We start from the raw sequence: 12,363 nt of genomic DNA, 5'->3' as shown, positions 1-12,363 counted from the left end.
GGTGGCTGTGCTCAGTGTATAGTGTGTGTGTTGGTGGCTGTGCTCAGTGTATAGTGTGTGTGTTGGTGGCTGTGCTCAGTGTATAGTGTGTGTGTTGGTGGCTGTGCTCAGTGTATAGTGTGTGTGTTGGTGGCTGTGCTCAGTGTATAGTGTGTGTGTTGGTGGCTGTGCTCAGTGTATAGTGTGTGTGTTGGTGGCTGTGCTCAGTGTATAGTGTGTGTGTTGGTGGCTGTGCTCGGTGTATAGTGTGTGTGTTGGTGGCTGTGCTCAGTGTATAGTGTGTGTGTTCGTGGCTGTGCTCAGTGTATAGTGTGTGTTGGTGGCTGTGCTCAGTGTATAGTGTGTGTCTGTCTCAGGGCCGATGCAGTCGGTGTTGCAGAGCCTGGAGCGTCAGCACGAGGAGGAGAAGCGCTCAGCGCTGGAGAAGCAGAGACTGAGGTACGAGCAGGAGCTACAGCAGCTCCGTCGCCGTCTGTCCCCGGAGAAACCCAGCCGCAGCCTGGAGCGTCTGTCTCTCGCCTCCCCCACCTCCCAGCACAGGCTCTGTCAGTGGACAGAGGAGAGGTGAGCCTGCGGGGCAATGGGTCTCTGTCCATCCATCCATCTGCTCTCTGTCTGCCTGTCTGTGTCTCTCTGTCTGTCTTATCTGTCTTGTCTGTGTCTCTCTGTCTGTCTGTCTTGTCTGTCTTGTCTGTGTCTGTCTGTCTGTCTGTGCGTCTGTCTGTGCGTCTATCTGTGTGAGTGTGTGTCTGTCTATCTGTGTGTGCAGAATGATAGAGTTGTGCAGCATCGAAGGAGGCCTTCATCTGTCTCTGTAACAAGAACAAAATTACATTAGTGAAGAGTCTTTCACATCGAGAGGACATCCCAAGGCGCTGGACAATTAGTGTTTCGGACCCGACCTAGTGGTCGGGATCGGGGAGGGTGGAGGGCAAGGAGGGAAGGAGAGTGATCAAAAGCACGGTCGAAGAGGATGGTATTGAAGGAGTCAAGAGAGGAGGTGGCGGAAGGACTGCGGGATGGAGTTCCAGAAGGTGGGGGCTGAGTGGCAGAAGGCACGCCTGCCAGTGGTGGGGCGGGCGAGACGGGGGAACGTGAAGCAGGCCGGAGCCCACTGAGCTGAGGGAGCAAACAGGGTGTTAGGGTGTTAGGAGGTCGCAGAGGTCAGGGGGAGCAAGACCATGGAGGGCTTTGAAGGTGAGGACCAGGATCTTGAACTGTATCCTCTGTGTGATGGGAAGCCGGTGGAGTCGGATGAGGATGGGGGTGAGAGGGTCACGGAGCCTGGTGCGGGAGAGGACATGGGCTATAGAGTTCTGGATGATCTGCAGCCTGTGGAGGGAGGAGTTGGGGAGGCCGACATGCAAGGAATTTGCATAGTCGAGCCTTGATGTTATGAATGCGTGTATGAGGGTTTTGGCGGTCTGCGGTGCGAGACAGTGGCAGAACCGGCGATGTTGCGGAGGTGGGGGAAGGCAGAGTGGGTCATGGCACAGATGTGGGGTTAAAAAGGATAGATGAGGGTCAAACAAGAAGCCAAGGTTCCGGACTGGCTCAGCGAGGTAGAGTGGGCATCCATGGATGGTGATAGAGTGGGCATCTGTGGGGGTGCACCTGAGGTGAGGAGGCACTGACGGAAGCAAATCAGGATATACTTCTATTTTCTCTAGTCTTACTCCCCTAGGTGTGCCTCTGCATGTATACACACACACGTGTATATGTGTGTGTTATGTGTATATGCATGCATATGTGTGTGTTAAAAAAAATCCTGACTTCTCCTATTTTTTGGTACTGATCTGAAATTGGTGGCTTCCAGTCACTGACTCACTGACCAGTGGAAAGAGTTTTTATCTATTTACTACCAACATTTTGACCAATAATAATAATAATAATAATAATCCTTACATTTGATATAGCGCTTTTCACGTCGGGAGGACGTCCCAAAGCGCTTCACAGGATATACTGTAAAGTAAATTGACTGTATATTTGTGGGCGAAACGCGGCAGCCAATTGCGCACAGCAATGTCCCACAAACAGTCGTAGATTGAAAATGACCAATTTATTATTGTTTTTTCTTGAGGAATTATTATTAGGTGTGTGGACTAAGGAAACTTGCCCAAGGTTTCGCCCTGACCTGCCTAGAATTGAACCCAGGTGTCTCGCTTGCTCTAACCACTGAGCTTTAGGACTCCACATCTGCCGGGTAGTTTTGAAAGAATGTGTGTAACTGTGTGTGTGGTGTTGTTCATCTGTGTGTAACTGTAAGTGTGCGTGTGTACAAGTGTGTATAATTGTATAACTGTGTGTGTGTGTTCACGTGTGTGTAACTGTGGTGTGATGTTGTACCAGGGAGGCAATGCTCCACCACAGCCTGATGAAGCTGAGAGAGCAGATCGCTAAAGCCAACCTCTCTGTCCGTGAGGCTAACTTCATTGCTGAGGAGATGGAGAAGAAGACGGAATATCAGGTGACGCTGCAGATACCAACCTCCAGCCTGGACGCTAACCAGAAGGTGAGGGTCTCCCCCAGCCTTGCCTGTCAGGTCAAAGCCTCCATGTGCTGAAACCCACCAGCTCCTGCCTCTGAGCCAGAGTGTGACTGGCTGTCTGAGCCAGACTATCAGTGTGTGACTGACAGACTGAGCCAGACTATCAGTGTGTGACTGACAGACTCAGCCAGACTATCAGTGTGTGACTGACAGACTCAGCCAGACTATCAGTGTGTGATTGACAGACTCAGCCAGACTATCAGTGTGTGACTGACTGAGCCAGACTATCAGTGTGTAACTGACTGAGCCAGACTATCAGTGTGACTGACAGACTCAGCCAGACTATCAGTGTGTGACTGACTGAGCCAGACTATCAGTGTGTGACTGACAGACTGAGCCAGACTATCAGTGTGTGACTGACAGACTCAGCCAGACTATCAGTGTGTGACTGACAGACTGAGCCAGACTATCAGTGTGTGACTGACAGAATCAGCCAGACTATCAGTGTGTGATTGACAGACTGAGCCAGACTATCAATGTGTGACTGACAGACTGAGCCAGACTATCAGTGTGTGACTGACAGACTCAGCCAGACTATCAGTGTGTGACTGACAGACTCAGCCAGACTATCAGTGTGTGACTGACAGACTCAGCCAGACTATCAGTGTGTGACTGACAGACTCAGCCAGACTATCAGTGTGTGACTGACAGACTCAGCCAGACTATCAGTGTGACTGACAGACTCAGCCAGACTATCAGTGTGTAACTGACTGAGCCAGACTATCAGTGTGTGACTTACTGAGCCAGACTATCAATGTGTGATTGACAGTCTGAGCCAGACTATCAGTGTGTGACTGACAGACTCAGCCAGACTATCAGTGTGTGACTGACAGACTCAGCCAGACTATCAGTGTGTAACTGACTGAGCCAGACTATCAGTGTGACTGACAGACTGAGCCAGACTATCAGTGTGACTGACAGACTGAGCCAGACTATCAGTGTGACTGACAGACTGAGCCAGACTATCAGTGTGTGACTGACTGAGCCAGACTATCAGTGTGTGACTGACTGAGCCAGACTATCAGTGTGTGACTGACTGAGCCAGACTATCAGTGTGTGACTGACTGAGCCAGACTATCAGTGTGTGACTGACTGAAACAGACTATTAATTGAGTGAACATTGTTATCTTGAGGTTGCGGAAGAGAGGAACATGTGTTTCCGTGCCTGCAGTGGGGCTCCTGAACATACAAACACAACTCAACAGGGGCTCAAGATCCTCATTCTCACCTTTACATCTGTCCACAGACTCTCCACCGTAGCTCTGTGACCTCCTCAAACCCTACTGACCCGATCCCTTCACATCCGCTCAGCGGGCATCAGCCTGCTTCACGTCCCCCATCTTACCCGCCTCACCATCGTCAGCCGATCTGCCCCTACTATCTGGAACCACATCCCAAATCCACGCTGACTCGCTCCCTCTTTCCTCTTTCAAGGCCCACCTGAAGACTTAGCTCTTTGACCGGCTTAAGGTCACCTCACACCCTCCCCCACCCCCTCAGCTTCAGCTCGGGTTCCCAGCCATTGAGATGTCCTCCTGCTGTGAAAGATGCTATTGGAAATGTAAATGTGTATTGTATCTTTCACTTTGGAGAGGGGATTTAGTCTGAGACACTAACCTGTGTGAAGGGAGCTTAGAAATCCAAGTTGTTGTTGTTGATTAACTGTAAAGTGTAGTGACTGTGTACTCTGTAGGCAAACGTACCAGGCAATTTAGACTTTGAAGTCAGAGTCTGAGCTGATGCTCCAGTGCAGGGCTGAGGGGGTGATGCTTTGTCAGAGGTCCTGTCTGTCTGTTCAGGTGGATGTTACTGTTGGAAAACAGAAGGGAGTTTCTCTCTCCTGGTGTCCTGGACAACAATCCCCCAAATAAAATTGGTTGCTCCCTCCATGGCTGTTTGTGGGACTTTGTGCGCCTCGGGACGTCCTCCTGATGTGAAAGGCAATATATATAAATGCAATTTGTTGTTGTTTGGTGTACGCACACTAGCTGCCGCAAAATACACAGACAATTCACTTCACAGTATTTCCTGTGAAGCGCTTTGAGACGCCTTGAAGACGCAGTAAGGCGCTGTATTAAATGTAAGGATTATTATTAATTGTGTCTCTTTCTCTCTGTTGTGTGAATTCCCCCCCACCCCCACAGCGTGATGCTGTCCTGAGTGAACCTGCTGTCCAAGTGCGTCGGAAAGGGAAAGGCAAACAGATCTGGTCACTGGAGAAGCTGGAGAACCGGCTGATTGACATCCGTGAGCTGTACCAGGAGTGGAAAGACTGTGACGAGGACAGCCCTGTGAGTAGGCCACAGAGTAGGACAGAGAGAGCTTGATTTTAGTGCCCACACGTTTGACAGCCACCCTGTCCTGGCTGACATTCCCTAAATAAAATCAGACGCTCACTCCGTGGCTGTTTGCAAGACGTCGCTGTGCACACATTGTTCCCCAACAAACCATACAATCACTGCATGGAGTCCTGCAGCACAATGTTAACACACTCGTCTCGCAAGTTTAGGCAAGTTTCCTTACTCCACGCGCCTCTGTTCACATGGTGGTAAGTAGGAACCTGGTTGTTAGTCAATTGGCGGTTCGCTTTCGGGGGTAATGATCCCTCAATTAAAAATGTGGTCACTCAATCCACGAGTGTTTGCGGGACACTGCTGTACACAATTGGCTGCCGCATTTGCCTACAAAACCCACAGTCACTACACTTTACAGTATACTGTGAAGCACGTGGAGACGTCTCAATGACCCTGATAAGCTGCTGAATCAGATACTAGGTTTTTTATTATTACTTTATAGTAAATCCTGTGAAGTGCTTTGAGATGGCCGCCAGGTGTGAAAGGCGCGGTCAGCAAATGGAGGCGTTGTCGTCTAGTGTTGTCGTCTAGACGTTGTGCACCTCTCTCTCTTACAGATGATGCCCTATTTCAAGCGGGCTGACCCTTTCTTTGACGAGCAGGAGAACCACAGCCTGATCGGTGTGGCTAACGTTTTCCTGGAGCTTCTGTTTCATGATGTGAAGTTGCAGTACGCAGTACCCATCATCAACCAAAAGGGGGAGGTACGTCCACACGAAGCGCTTGTCCTGTAATCGTCCTCCCACCAACCCTGAAGGCAGATGTCCTGCCAGACCTGAGGAGGCTTTGGGGCGACAGCTCCTGGAGGGCTTTACTCGGAGTCTGAGTTTGTGACACACAGTCATACATCCAGCGCCTGGAACCCACCTTGATTGGCTGCAGAGAGCTGCTGCCTAAACTCCGCACACCCAACTGTGTGCCTGATGCGGACAGGGAGATGGTGCCAATGCTCTCACGCATTTCATGCTGAGCTGTGTTGCCCACCAGGCAGCTGACAGGGAGTTCCTGGCACCTGCCATCCACCTACTGAGGATCAAACGCACACTTGTTGGGTGTCAAATGACCAACTAGTGACTGTCCTACTAGTGGGGAGGTAAGCGAGGTCCCCTTGGAGATAAAGTGCTTCCAAGGTGACACGTTTAGCTCGGAATCGAGCCAGCCCTCTGTGGCAGTCTCGATAGTCAGTCCCTGAGACAGGCAGGTCCACAGTATTCCAGGGCAATGCTGATAGCCCAGCCTGGCTCGTCAACAGGACCTGGAAGGGCAGAGCAGTCACTGGGGTCAGGGAGTCATCTCACTCAGATCCCGTTAACCCTGCAAAGCCCTAATGGGTAGTGTGACTGGGAGAGATTTGAGACTGGATGTTTAAGCACTTGCACTTGCTCCCGTTGGCTCAGTGACTGACTGGCCTCCCGGTGTGAGAGGTGGTGTATAAGGCTGTTTGTGCTGATCGGTGGCAGGTGGCAGGCCGCCTGCACGTGGAGGTAGTGCGGCTCAGCGGGGAGCTCAGCGATCACGTCGCTGGGGGAGACGAGGGGCCCGAGGGGCTGAGTGACAGCGAGACACAGGACAGAGAAACCTCACGCAAACTGGTCTGCAGGGTAAGTGCTCCTCACTCCTGTTCTTTACTCCTTACTCCAGCTCCTCACTCCTGTCCCCACTTCTCCACCCGCTACCTTCACTCACCCAGCTCCGGCCTCCAACACATCCCTCGTCCCCTCGTCAGCCATTCTTTCAGACACTACACCCCCCGAGTCTCTGGAACTCTCTCCCTCAATCTCTCCACCTTGCCCTCTCTGTCTTATGCCTTCAGCTCCCCTCTCGACTCTCTACCCCCTCCTCGCTCCCTCCCTTCCCTCCCCTCACCCTGACAATTTCCCCCCCTGCTCAGGTCCTGACCCAAGTGTACAGCGCCTTGGGACGTCTTCCCGACGTGAAAGGCGCTCTATAAATGGAATCTTGTTGTTTTGTTGTTGTCCATCTTCAGATCGCGCCTGTAGACACTTTGACAGTTCCTATGATTACCTCCCACCAGCTCAGCGCTCCAAGACATTACATATATAAATATAATATAAATAATATTTAAATACAATATAATATAAATATTCGATAAATGTAATATATTTCCTGCTGTGAAAGGTGTTATGTAAACTTTGAAGTTAAAAATATTATATAAATTATATAATCTATTATATAAATGATATAAATACAAGTAATTCTGTCTGATTGTTTATCCTCAGGTGAAAATCCTCCAGGCTACAGGCCTGCCCAGACACCTGTCTAACTTTGTCTTCTGTCAGTACCTGTTCTGGGACCAGGCGGAGCCTGTGATGGTGGCTCCTGAGGTGGATCAGAACTTCTCCTCCTCCTCTCCCATCTGCAAATTGCCAGAGTCCATGGTCGTCTTCGACCACTGCAAAGTAAGTGCTTCACACAAGCTGTCAGCCAGCCTGGCTCAGTGGTAAGACTCTCAGTCAGAAGGCTGTGGGTTCAAGCCCCACCTCAGGACGTTGGACTCCCCAGTCTCTGCTGATACTCCAGTCCAGTGCAGGGCTGAGGAGAGCTGCATCGTCACAGGTGCCGTCCTTCGGGTGAGACGTTAAACCGAGGAGCAAGTACAAGGATTATCATTATAAAGCGTTGCAATAGAGCGGAGAGAGGAAAGGCTAATGGTTTAGTGGGGGGTGGGAGTCCTGATGGTCACGGGCAGAGCTGCAGGTTACAGACCAGGGGCTGTGAGACATCCTCCCAACATACAGTAGTTACTGTTATTGCTAACTCACGGAGGCCATCAAGAGGCAGACAACTGTTATTACCTCTCAATTTACAAAGGTTTACAAATCTACACCACCCTCCGTGTGAAGTAGGTGCTCCTAAATTCTCTCTTCCTTGTCGCTAGCTTATACTTGTGTCCTGGACTCTGCTGGTTCCATTAAGTGTCAGCCTGGCTCAGTGGTATCGCTCTCGTCCCTGAGTCAGAAGGTTGTGGGTTCAAGCTCCAAGTCGGGACTTGGAATCATGGTCTAAGCTGACAGCGCAGTGCTGGGGGGTGTGGGATTGTTGGAGCTGCTGCTCTTGGGTTGAGACATTAAACCAAGTTTTATGGTCAGGTGGTCGTTAAATATCCCGCAGCAATATTCAAAGAGAAGGGAATTTCTCTCTCCTGGTATCTTGGCCAAAAATCCTCCAAATACAATTGGTCACTCACTGACATATTTCCTGACATTACGATTATTATTATCTTCGGTTCAGGAATTCTCTGTGAATCTTTCGGAAGACCTTCTGGAGTATCTGTCGGAAGGAGCCCTGGCGATCCAGGTTTACGGCCACAAAACATACGACCCACGAAAGAACGCCTCGATATGGGACCTGGGAATGATCCAGGCCAAGACCCGCTCACTGCGCGACAGGTACGTGTGTGTGTGTGTGTGTGGGCGTCCAGGAGGCTTGCTGTCCCAGGGAGGAGCTCCCTGAACTGGCGAAGAAAATATACACTGTTGTTTTATTTTAATCAAATTACTGAGTGAATGTTCAGTAATTAGTCTTGGGGGGGAGGGGGGAGAGAATTTTGGATGATACCAGGGATTAAAGGGGAGTTTCAAAGCAATACTTGATTTAATAATAATCATTGCATTTGATACAGTGCCTTAGCACGTGGTTGAGACGTCTCGAAGCTCTGTCTGGCTGGTTAGTTTATCTATGTTTGACTGGTATGTTTCACCCCACCCCCCACGGGGCTCAGGTGGAGTGAGGTGATGCGGAAGGTGGAGCTGTGGGTACAGGTCCTAGAGCTGAACGAGACTGGAGAGTACGTTCCCACGGAGATGACACTTGGCAAGGACATCGCCACAGGTGGCGTCTTCCAGCTTCGCCAGGTAACGTGAGGGCCGAGATAACAGCATAACATATCCTCCCTCACGTCATCACACCACTGAGCCAGGCTGGGCTGTCACCAATAATAATCCTTACATTTGACTAACAACCGGGATCCTATTTACTGTTGGGTAAACAGAGGCGTGTGGAGTAAGGAAACTTACCTAAGGTTTCGCCCGGACCGGGAATCAAACCCGGGTCCTCTCGCTTGCGAGGCGAGGGCTCTAACCACTCAGCTACAGGACTCCATGAATGAAAATCCCTTGTTTTTTTGTTGTTGTACAGGGTCAGTCACGGCGGATCCAGGTGGAGGTGAAGTCGGTTCAGGACTCTGGGACTATGCCTCTGATTGTGGAGTCCGTGATGTCCATCGCTGTGGGCTGTGTCAAAACCAGACTCGCCAAGCCCCAGAGAGCTCCAGCCACCCACCCGGTGAGAGCTTCTTCATAGAGCACGGTGTTTATTGTTAATAATAATAATCCTTGCATTTGATACAGTGCCTTAACACTTCGTGACATCGTCTCAAATGCTTCACAAAATATACTGTAAAATAAAGACTGTGTATTTTGTGGGAGAAACACGGCAGCCAATTGCACAAAAGTAGTTAAGCAGCGAGAAAGCACAGTGTAAAATTGTTGGACAGAGTTATTCCGCAGCAGGTGTTTGCTTTTGTAATTAAAAACTTGCTTTGTATGCTCTCGTGTCTCTTCACGATTTCTAAACATTGCCTCTATTTTAAATCTAGGAGGACGAGGATGACATGGACAGTTACCAGGTACGGAGAGAGGCGAATTCTTCTTCATTTCTCTGTGTTTGCTTCCTTTTCCCCCCCATTTATTCCACACACAGTGTGGTGCAGTAGTAGACCCCTATATAACAGGAGCGTCTCACCTCGGAGTCGGAAGGTTCTGGGTTCAAGCCCCCACAGTCCAGGCTGACACTCCAGTACAGTGCTGGGGGAGCGCTATTGTTAGAGGTCCCGTCCTTCAGAAAAGATGTTAAACCGAGGTCCCATCAGTCCCTGTTCAGGTGGACATTAAAGATCCCAGGACAGTAATGGAAAAGAGAGGGGAATTTCTTGCAGCGTATGCATACAGGAAGTGATGTAGTGGTGACCAGCTGACCCAGATTTCATCCATTTTAGGATTCTCCCTGTGTCTCCGAGGGAGATATCTGGTTCTCTGCCACAGTGAATGCCGCTGTGATGTGCCCCATTGTAGTGTTGGTCGCCATTTTGTAAACGCCAACCACAGTCTTGTAGGATGGAAAGTTAAATATAATAATCGCTCAATTGATATAGCGCCTTTCATGTTGGGAGGACATCTCAAAGCGCTTGACTGTAACTGCGTATTTTGTGGGCAAAGTTGGCAGCCAACAATGTCCCACAAACAGCCGTGAAGTGAGTGACTGATTTACCTGAGGGGTTGTTGGTCAGGACACCAGGAAAGAGAAACTCCCTTCACTAGAGGCGCAGGATCTTTAACATGGTGGCTGATCTCTGTTTGGTTGTTGATCTCTGGCTGTTTGGTTGTTGATCGCTGGTTGTTTGGTTGTTGATCGCTGCTGTTTGGTTGTTGATCGCTGGCTGTTTGGTTGTTGATCGCTGCTGTTTGGTTGTTGATCACTGGCTGGTTGGTTGTTGATCGCTGGCTGTTTGGTTGTTGATCGCTGCTGTTTGGTTGTTGATCGCTGGCTGTTTGGTTGTTGATCGCTGGCTGTTTGGTTGTTGATCGCTGGCTGTTTGGTTGTTTGGTTGTTGATCGCTGGCTGTTTGGTTGTTTGGTTGTTGATCGGTGACTGTTTGGTTATTGATCGCTGGCTGTTTGGTTGTTGATCGCTGGCTGTTTGGTTGTTGATCGCTGGCTGTTTGGTTGTTGATCGCTGGCTGTTTGGTTGTTGATCGCTGCTGTTTGGTTGTTGATCGCTGGCTGTTTGGTTGTTGATCGCTGGCTGTTTGGTTGTTTGGTTGTTGATCGTGCTGTTTGGTTTTGATCGCTGGCTGTTTGGTTGTTGATCGCTGGCTGTTTGGTTGTTGATCGCTGGCTGTTTGGTTGTTGATCGCTGGCTGTTTGGTTGTTGATCTCTGGCTGTTTGGTTGTTGATCGCTGGCTGTTTGGTTGTTGATCGCTGGCTGTTTGGTTGTTGATCGCTGGCTGTTTGGTTGTTGATCGCTGGCTGTTTGGTTGTTGATCGCTGGCTGTTTGGTTGTTGATCGCTGGCTGTTTGGTTGTTGATCGCTGGCTGTTTGGTTGTTGATCGCTGGCTGTTTGGTTGTTTGGTTGTTGATCGCTGGCTGTTTGGTTGTTGATCGCTGGCTGTTTGGTTGTTGATCGTTGGTTGTTGATCGCTGGCTGTTTGGTTGTTGATCTCTGGCTGTTTGGTTGTTGATCGCTGGCTGTTTGGTTGTTGATCGCTGGCTGTTTGGTTGTTGATCGCTGGCTGTTTGGTTGTTGATCGCTGGCTGTTTGGTTGTTGATCGCTGGCTGTTTGGTTGTTGATCGCTGCTGTTTGGTTGTTGATCGCTGGCTGTTTGGTTGTTGATCGCTGCTGTTTGGTTGTTTGGTTGTTGATCTCTGGCTGTTTGGTTGTTGATCGCTGGCTGTTTGGTTGTTGATCGCTGGCTGTTTGGTTGTTGATCGCTGCTGTTTACACATTGCAGGAACGAGATTTGGAACGTCTGCGAAGGAAATGGCTGAACACATTAACAAAGCGTCAGGAATATCTGGATAAACAGCTCCAGAAACTCAACTCGAAACCCGGTGAGTGATACCAGGCACATGGCTCCACACACACTGCCAGCAGTGCCTGGAGCTCTGTGTATCAGTGCTGGATTGACTGAATGCTGTCCCTTTCAAGTTAATGCGAGGGTGACCGACACTGAGGCTGATCTGACACTGCAGGCCACATTGTGGAAGGGTTTACACCAGCCTTTATTTGGAAGCTGTGTGAGTGAGACACTATGTGTGATGCTGTGTATGTGACAGTGTGTGTGTGTGATGCTGTGTATGTGACAGTGTGTGCGCGTGATGCTGTCTGTGATACAGTGTCTAACAGTGAGTGTGTGTGACGCTGTGTATGTCACAGTGTGTATATAACAATGTGTGGGTGATGCTGTGTGTGTCGTGTGTGATGCTATATGTGTGTGACGCGGTATATATGACAACTTTTAATCTGTGTGTGAGACGCTATGTGGGTGTGGGTGTGAGATGCTGTGTGTGAGACGCTGTATGCATGTGTATGAGACCCTGTGTATGAGACCCTGTGCATGTGTGTGTATATGAAACGCTGTGTATGAGAAGGTGTGTGTGAGACGCTCTGTGTCTGGTAGATAAATCAGAGGACGAGGCTGACCGCGAGGCACAGTTGCTGGAGCGCCGCTTGACGCTGACGGAGGAGAGGAACGCGGTGATGGTACCCTCGGCCGGCAGTGGCATTCCGGGCTCCCCGGCTCGATGGTGAGTGAGGAAACCGGGAGCGGGCGGGAAACTGGGAACTGGAGAGAAAACACAACTTGTCATTGCCAGAGAGAGGTTCTGCTCTTACCTCCCTCCCCACCCGAGTCCACACATACAACACACACACGCACCA

The 12,363-nt window shown here is 50.0% G+C and overlaps 1 protein-coding gene across 3 annotated transcripts in view; it reads left to right on the top strand.

Moving 5' to 3' along the window:
* kif13bb (kinesin family member 13Bb) overlaps positions 1-12,363 on the top strand; it is a gene marked incomplete at its 5' end in the record, with an annotated part of 71,813 nt that overhangs the window by 40,326 nt on the left and 19,124 nt on the right. For all 3 annotated transcript variants that reach the window (XM_042332919.1, XM_042332918.1, XM_042332920.1), the window contains 12 exon segments: positions 357-564; positions 2,350-2,512; positions 4,693-4,839; positions 5,460-5,606; positions 6,363-6,503; positions 7,143-7,322; positions 8,155-8,312; positions 8,645-8,777; positions 9,061-9,207; positions 9,521-9,550; positions 11,435-11,534; positions 12,104-12,230. In XM_042332919.1, coding sequence (XP_042188853.1) covers positions 357-564; positions 2,350-2,512; positions 4,693-4,839; positions 5,460-5,606; positions 6,363-6,503; positions 7,143-7,322; positions 8,155-8,312; positions 8,645-8,777; positions 9,061-9,207; positions 9,521-9,550; positions 11,435-11,534; positions 12,104-12,230 — 1,681 coding nt within the window.

Source organism: Callorhinchus milii, unplaced genomic scaffold, assembly GCF_018977255.1.
Source record: "Callorhinchus milii isolate IMCB2004 unplaced genomic scaffold, IMCB_Cmil_1.0 Scaffold3, whole genome shotgun sequence".
NCBI lineage: Eukaryota > Metazoa > Chordata > Chondrichthyes > Chimaeriformes > Callorhinchidae > Callorhinchus > Callorhinchus milii.
Note: the sequence above shows the minus strand (reverse complement) of the source record. Positions and strands in the feature narration are given on the sequence as shown.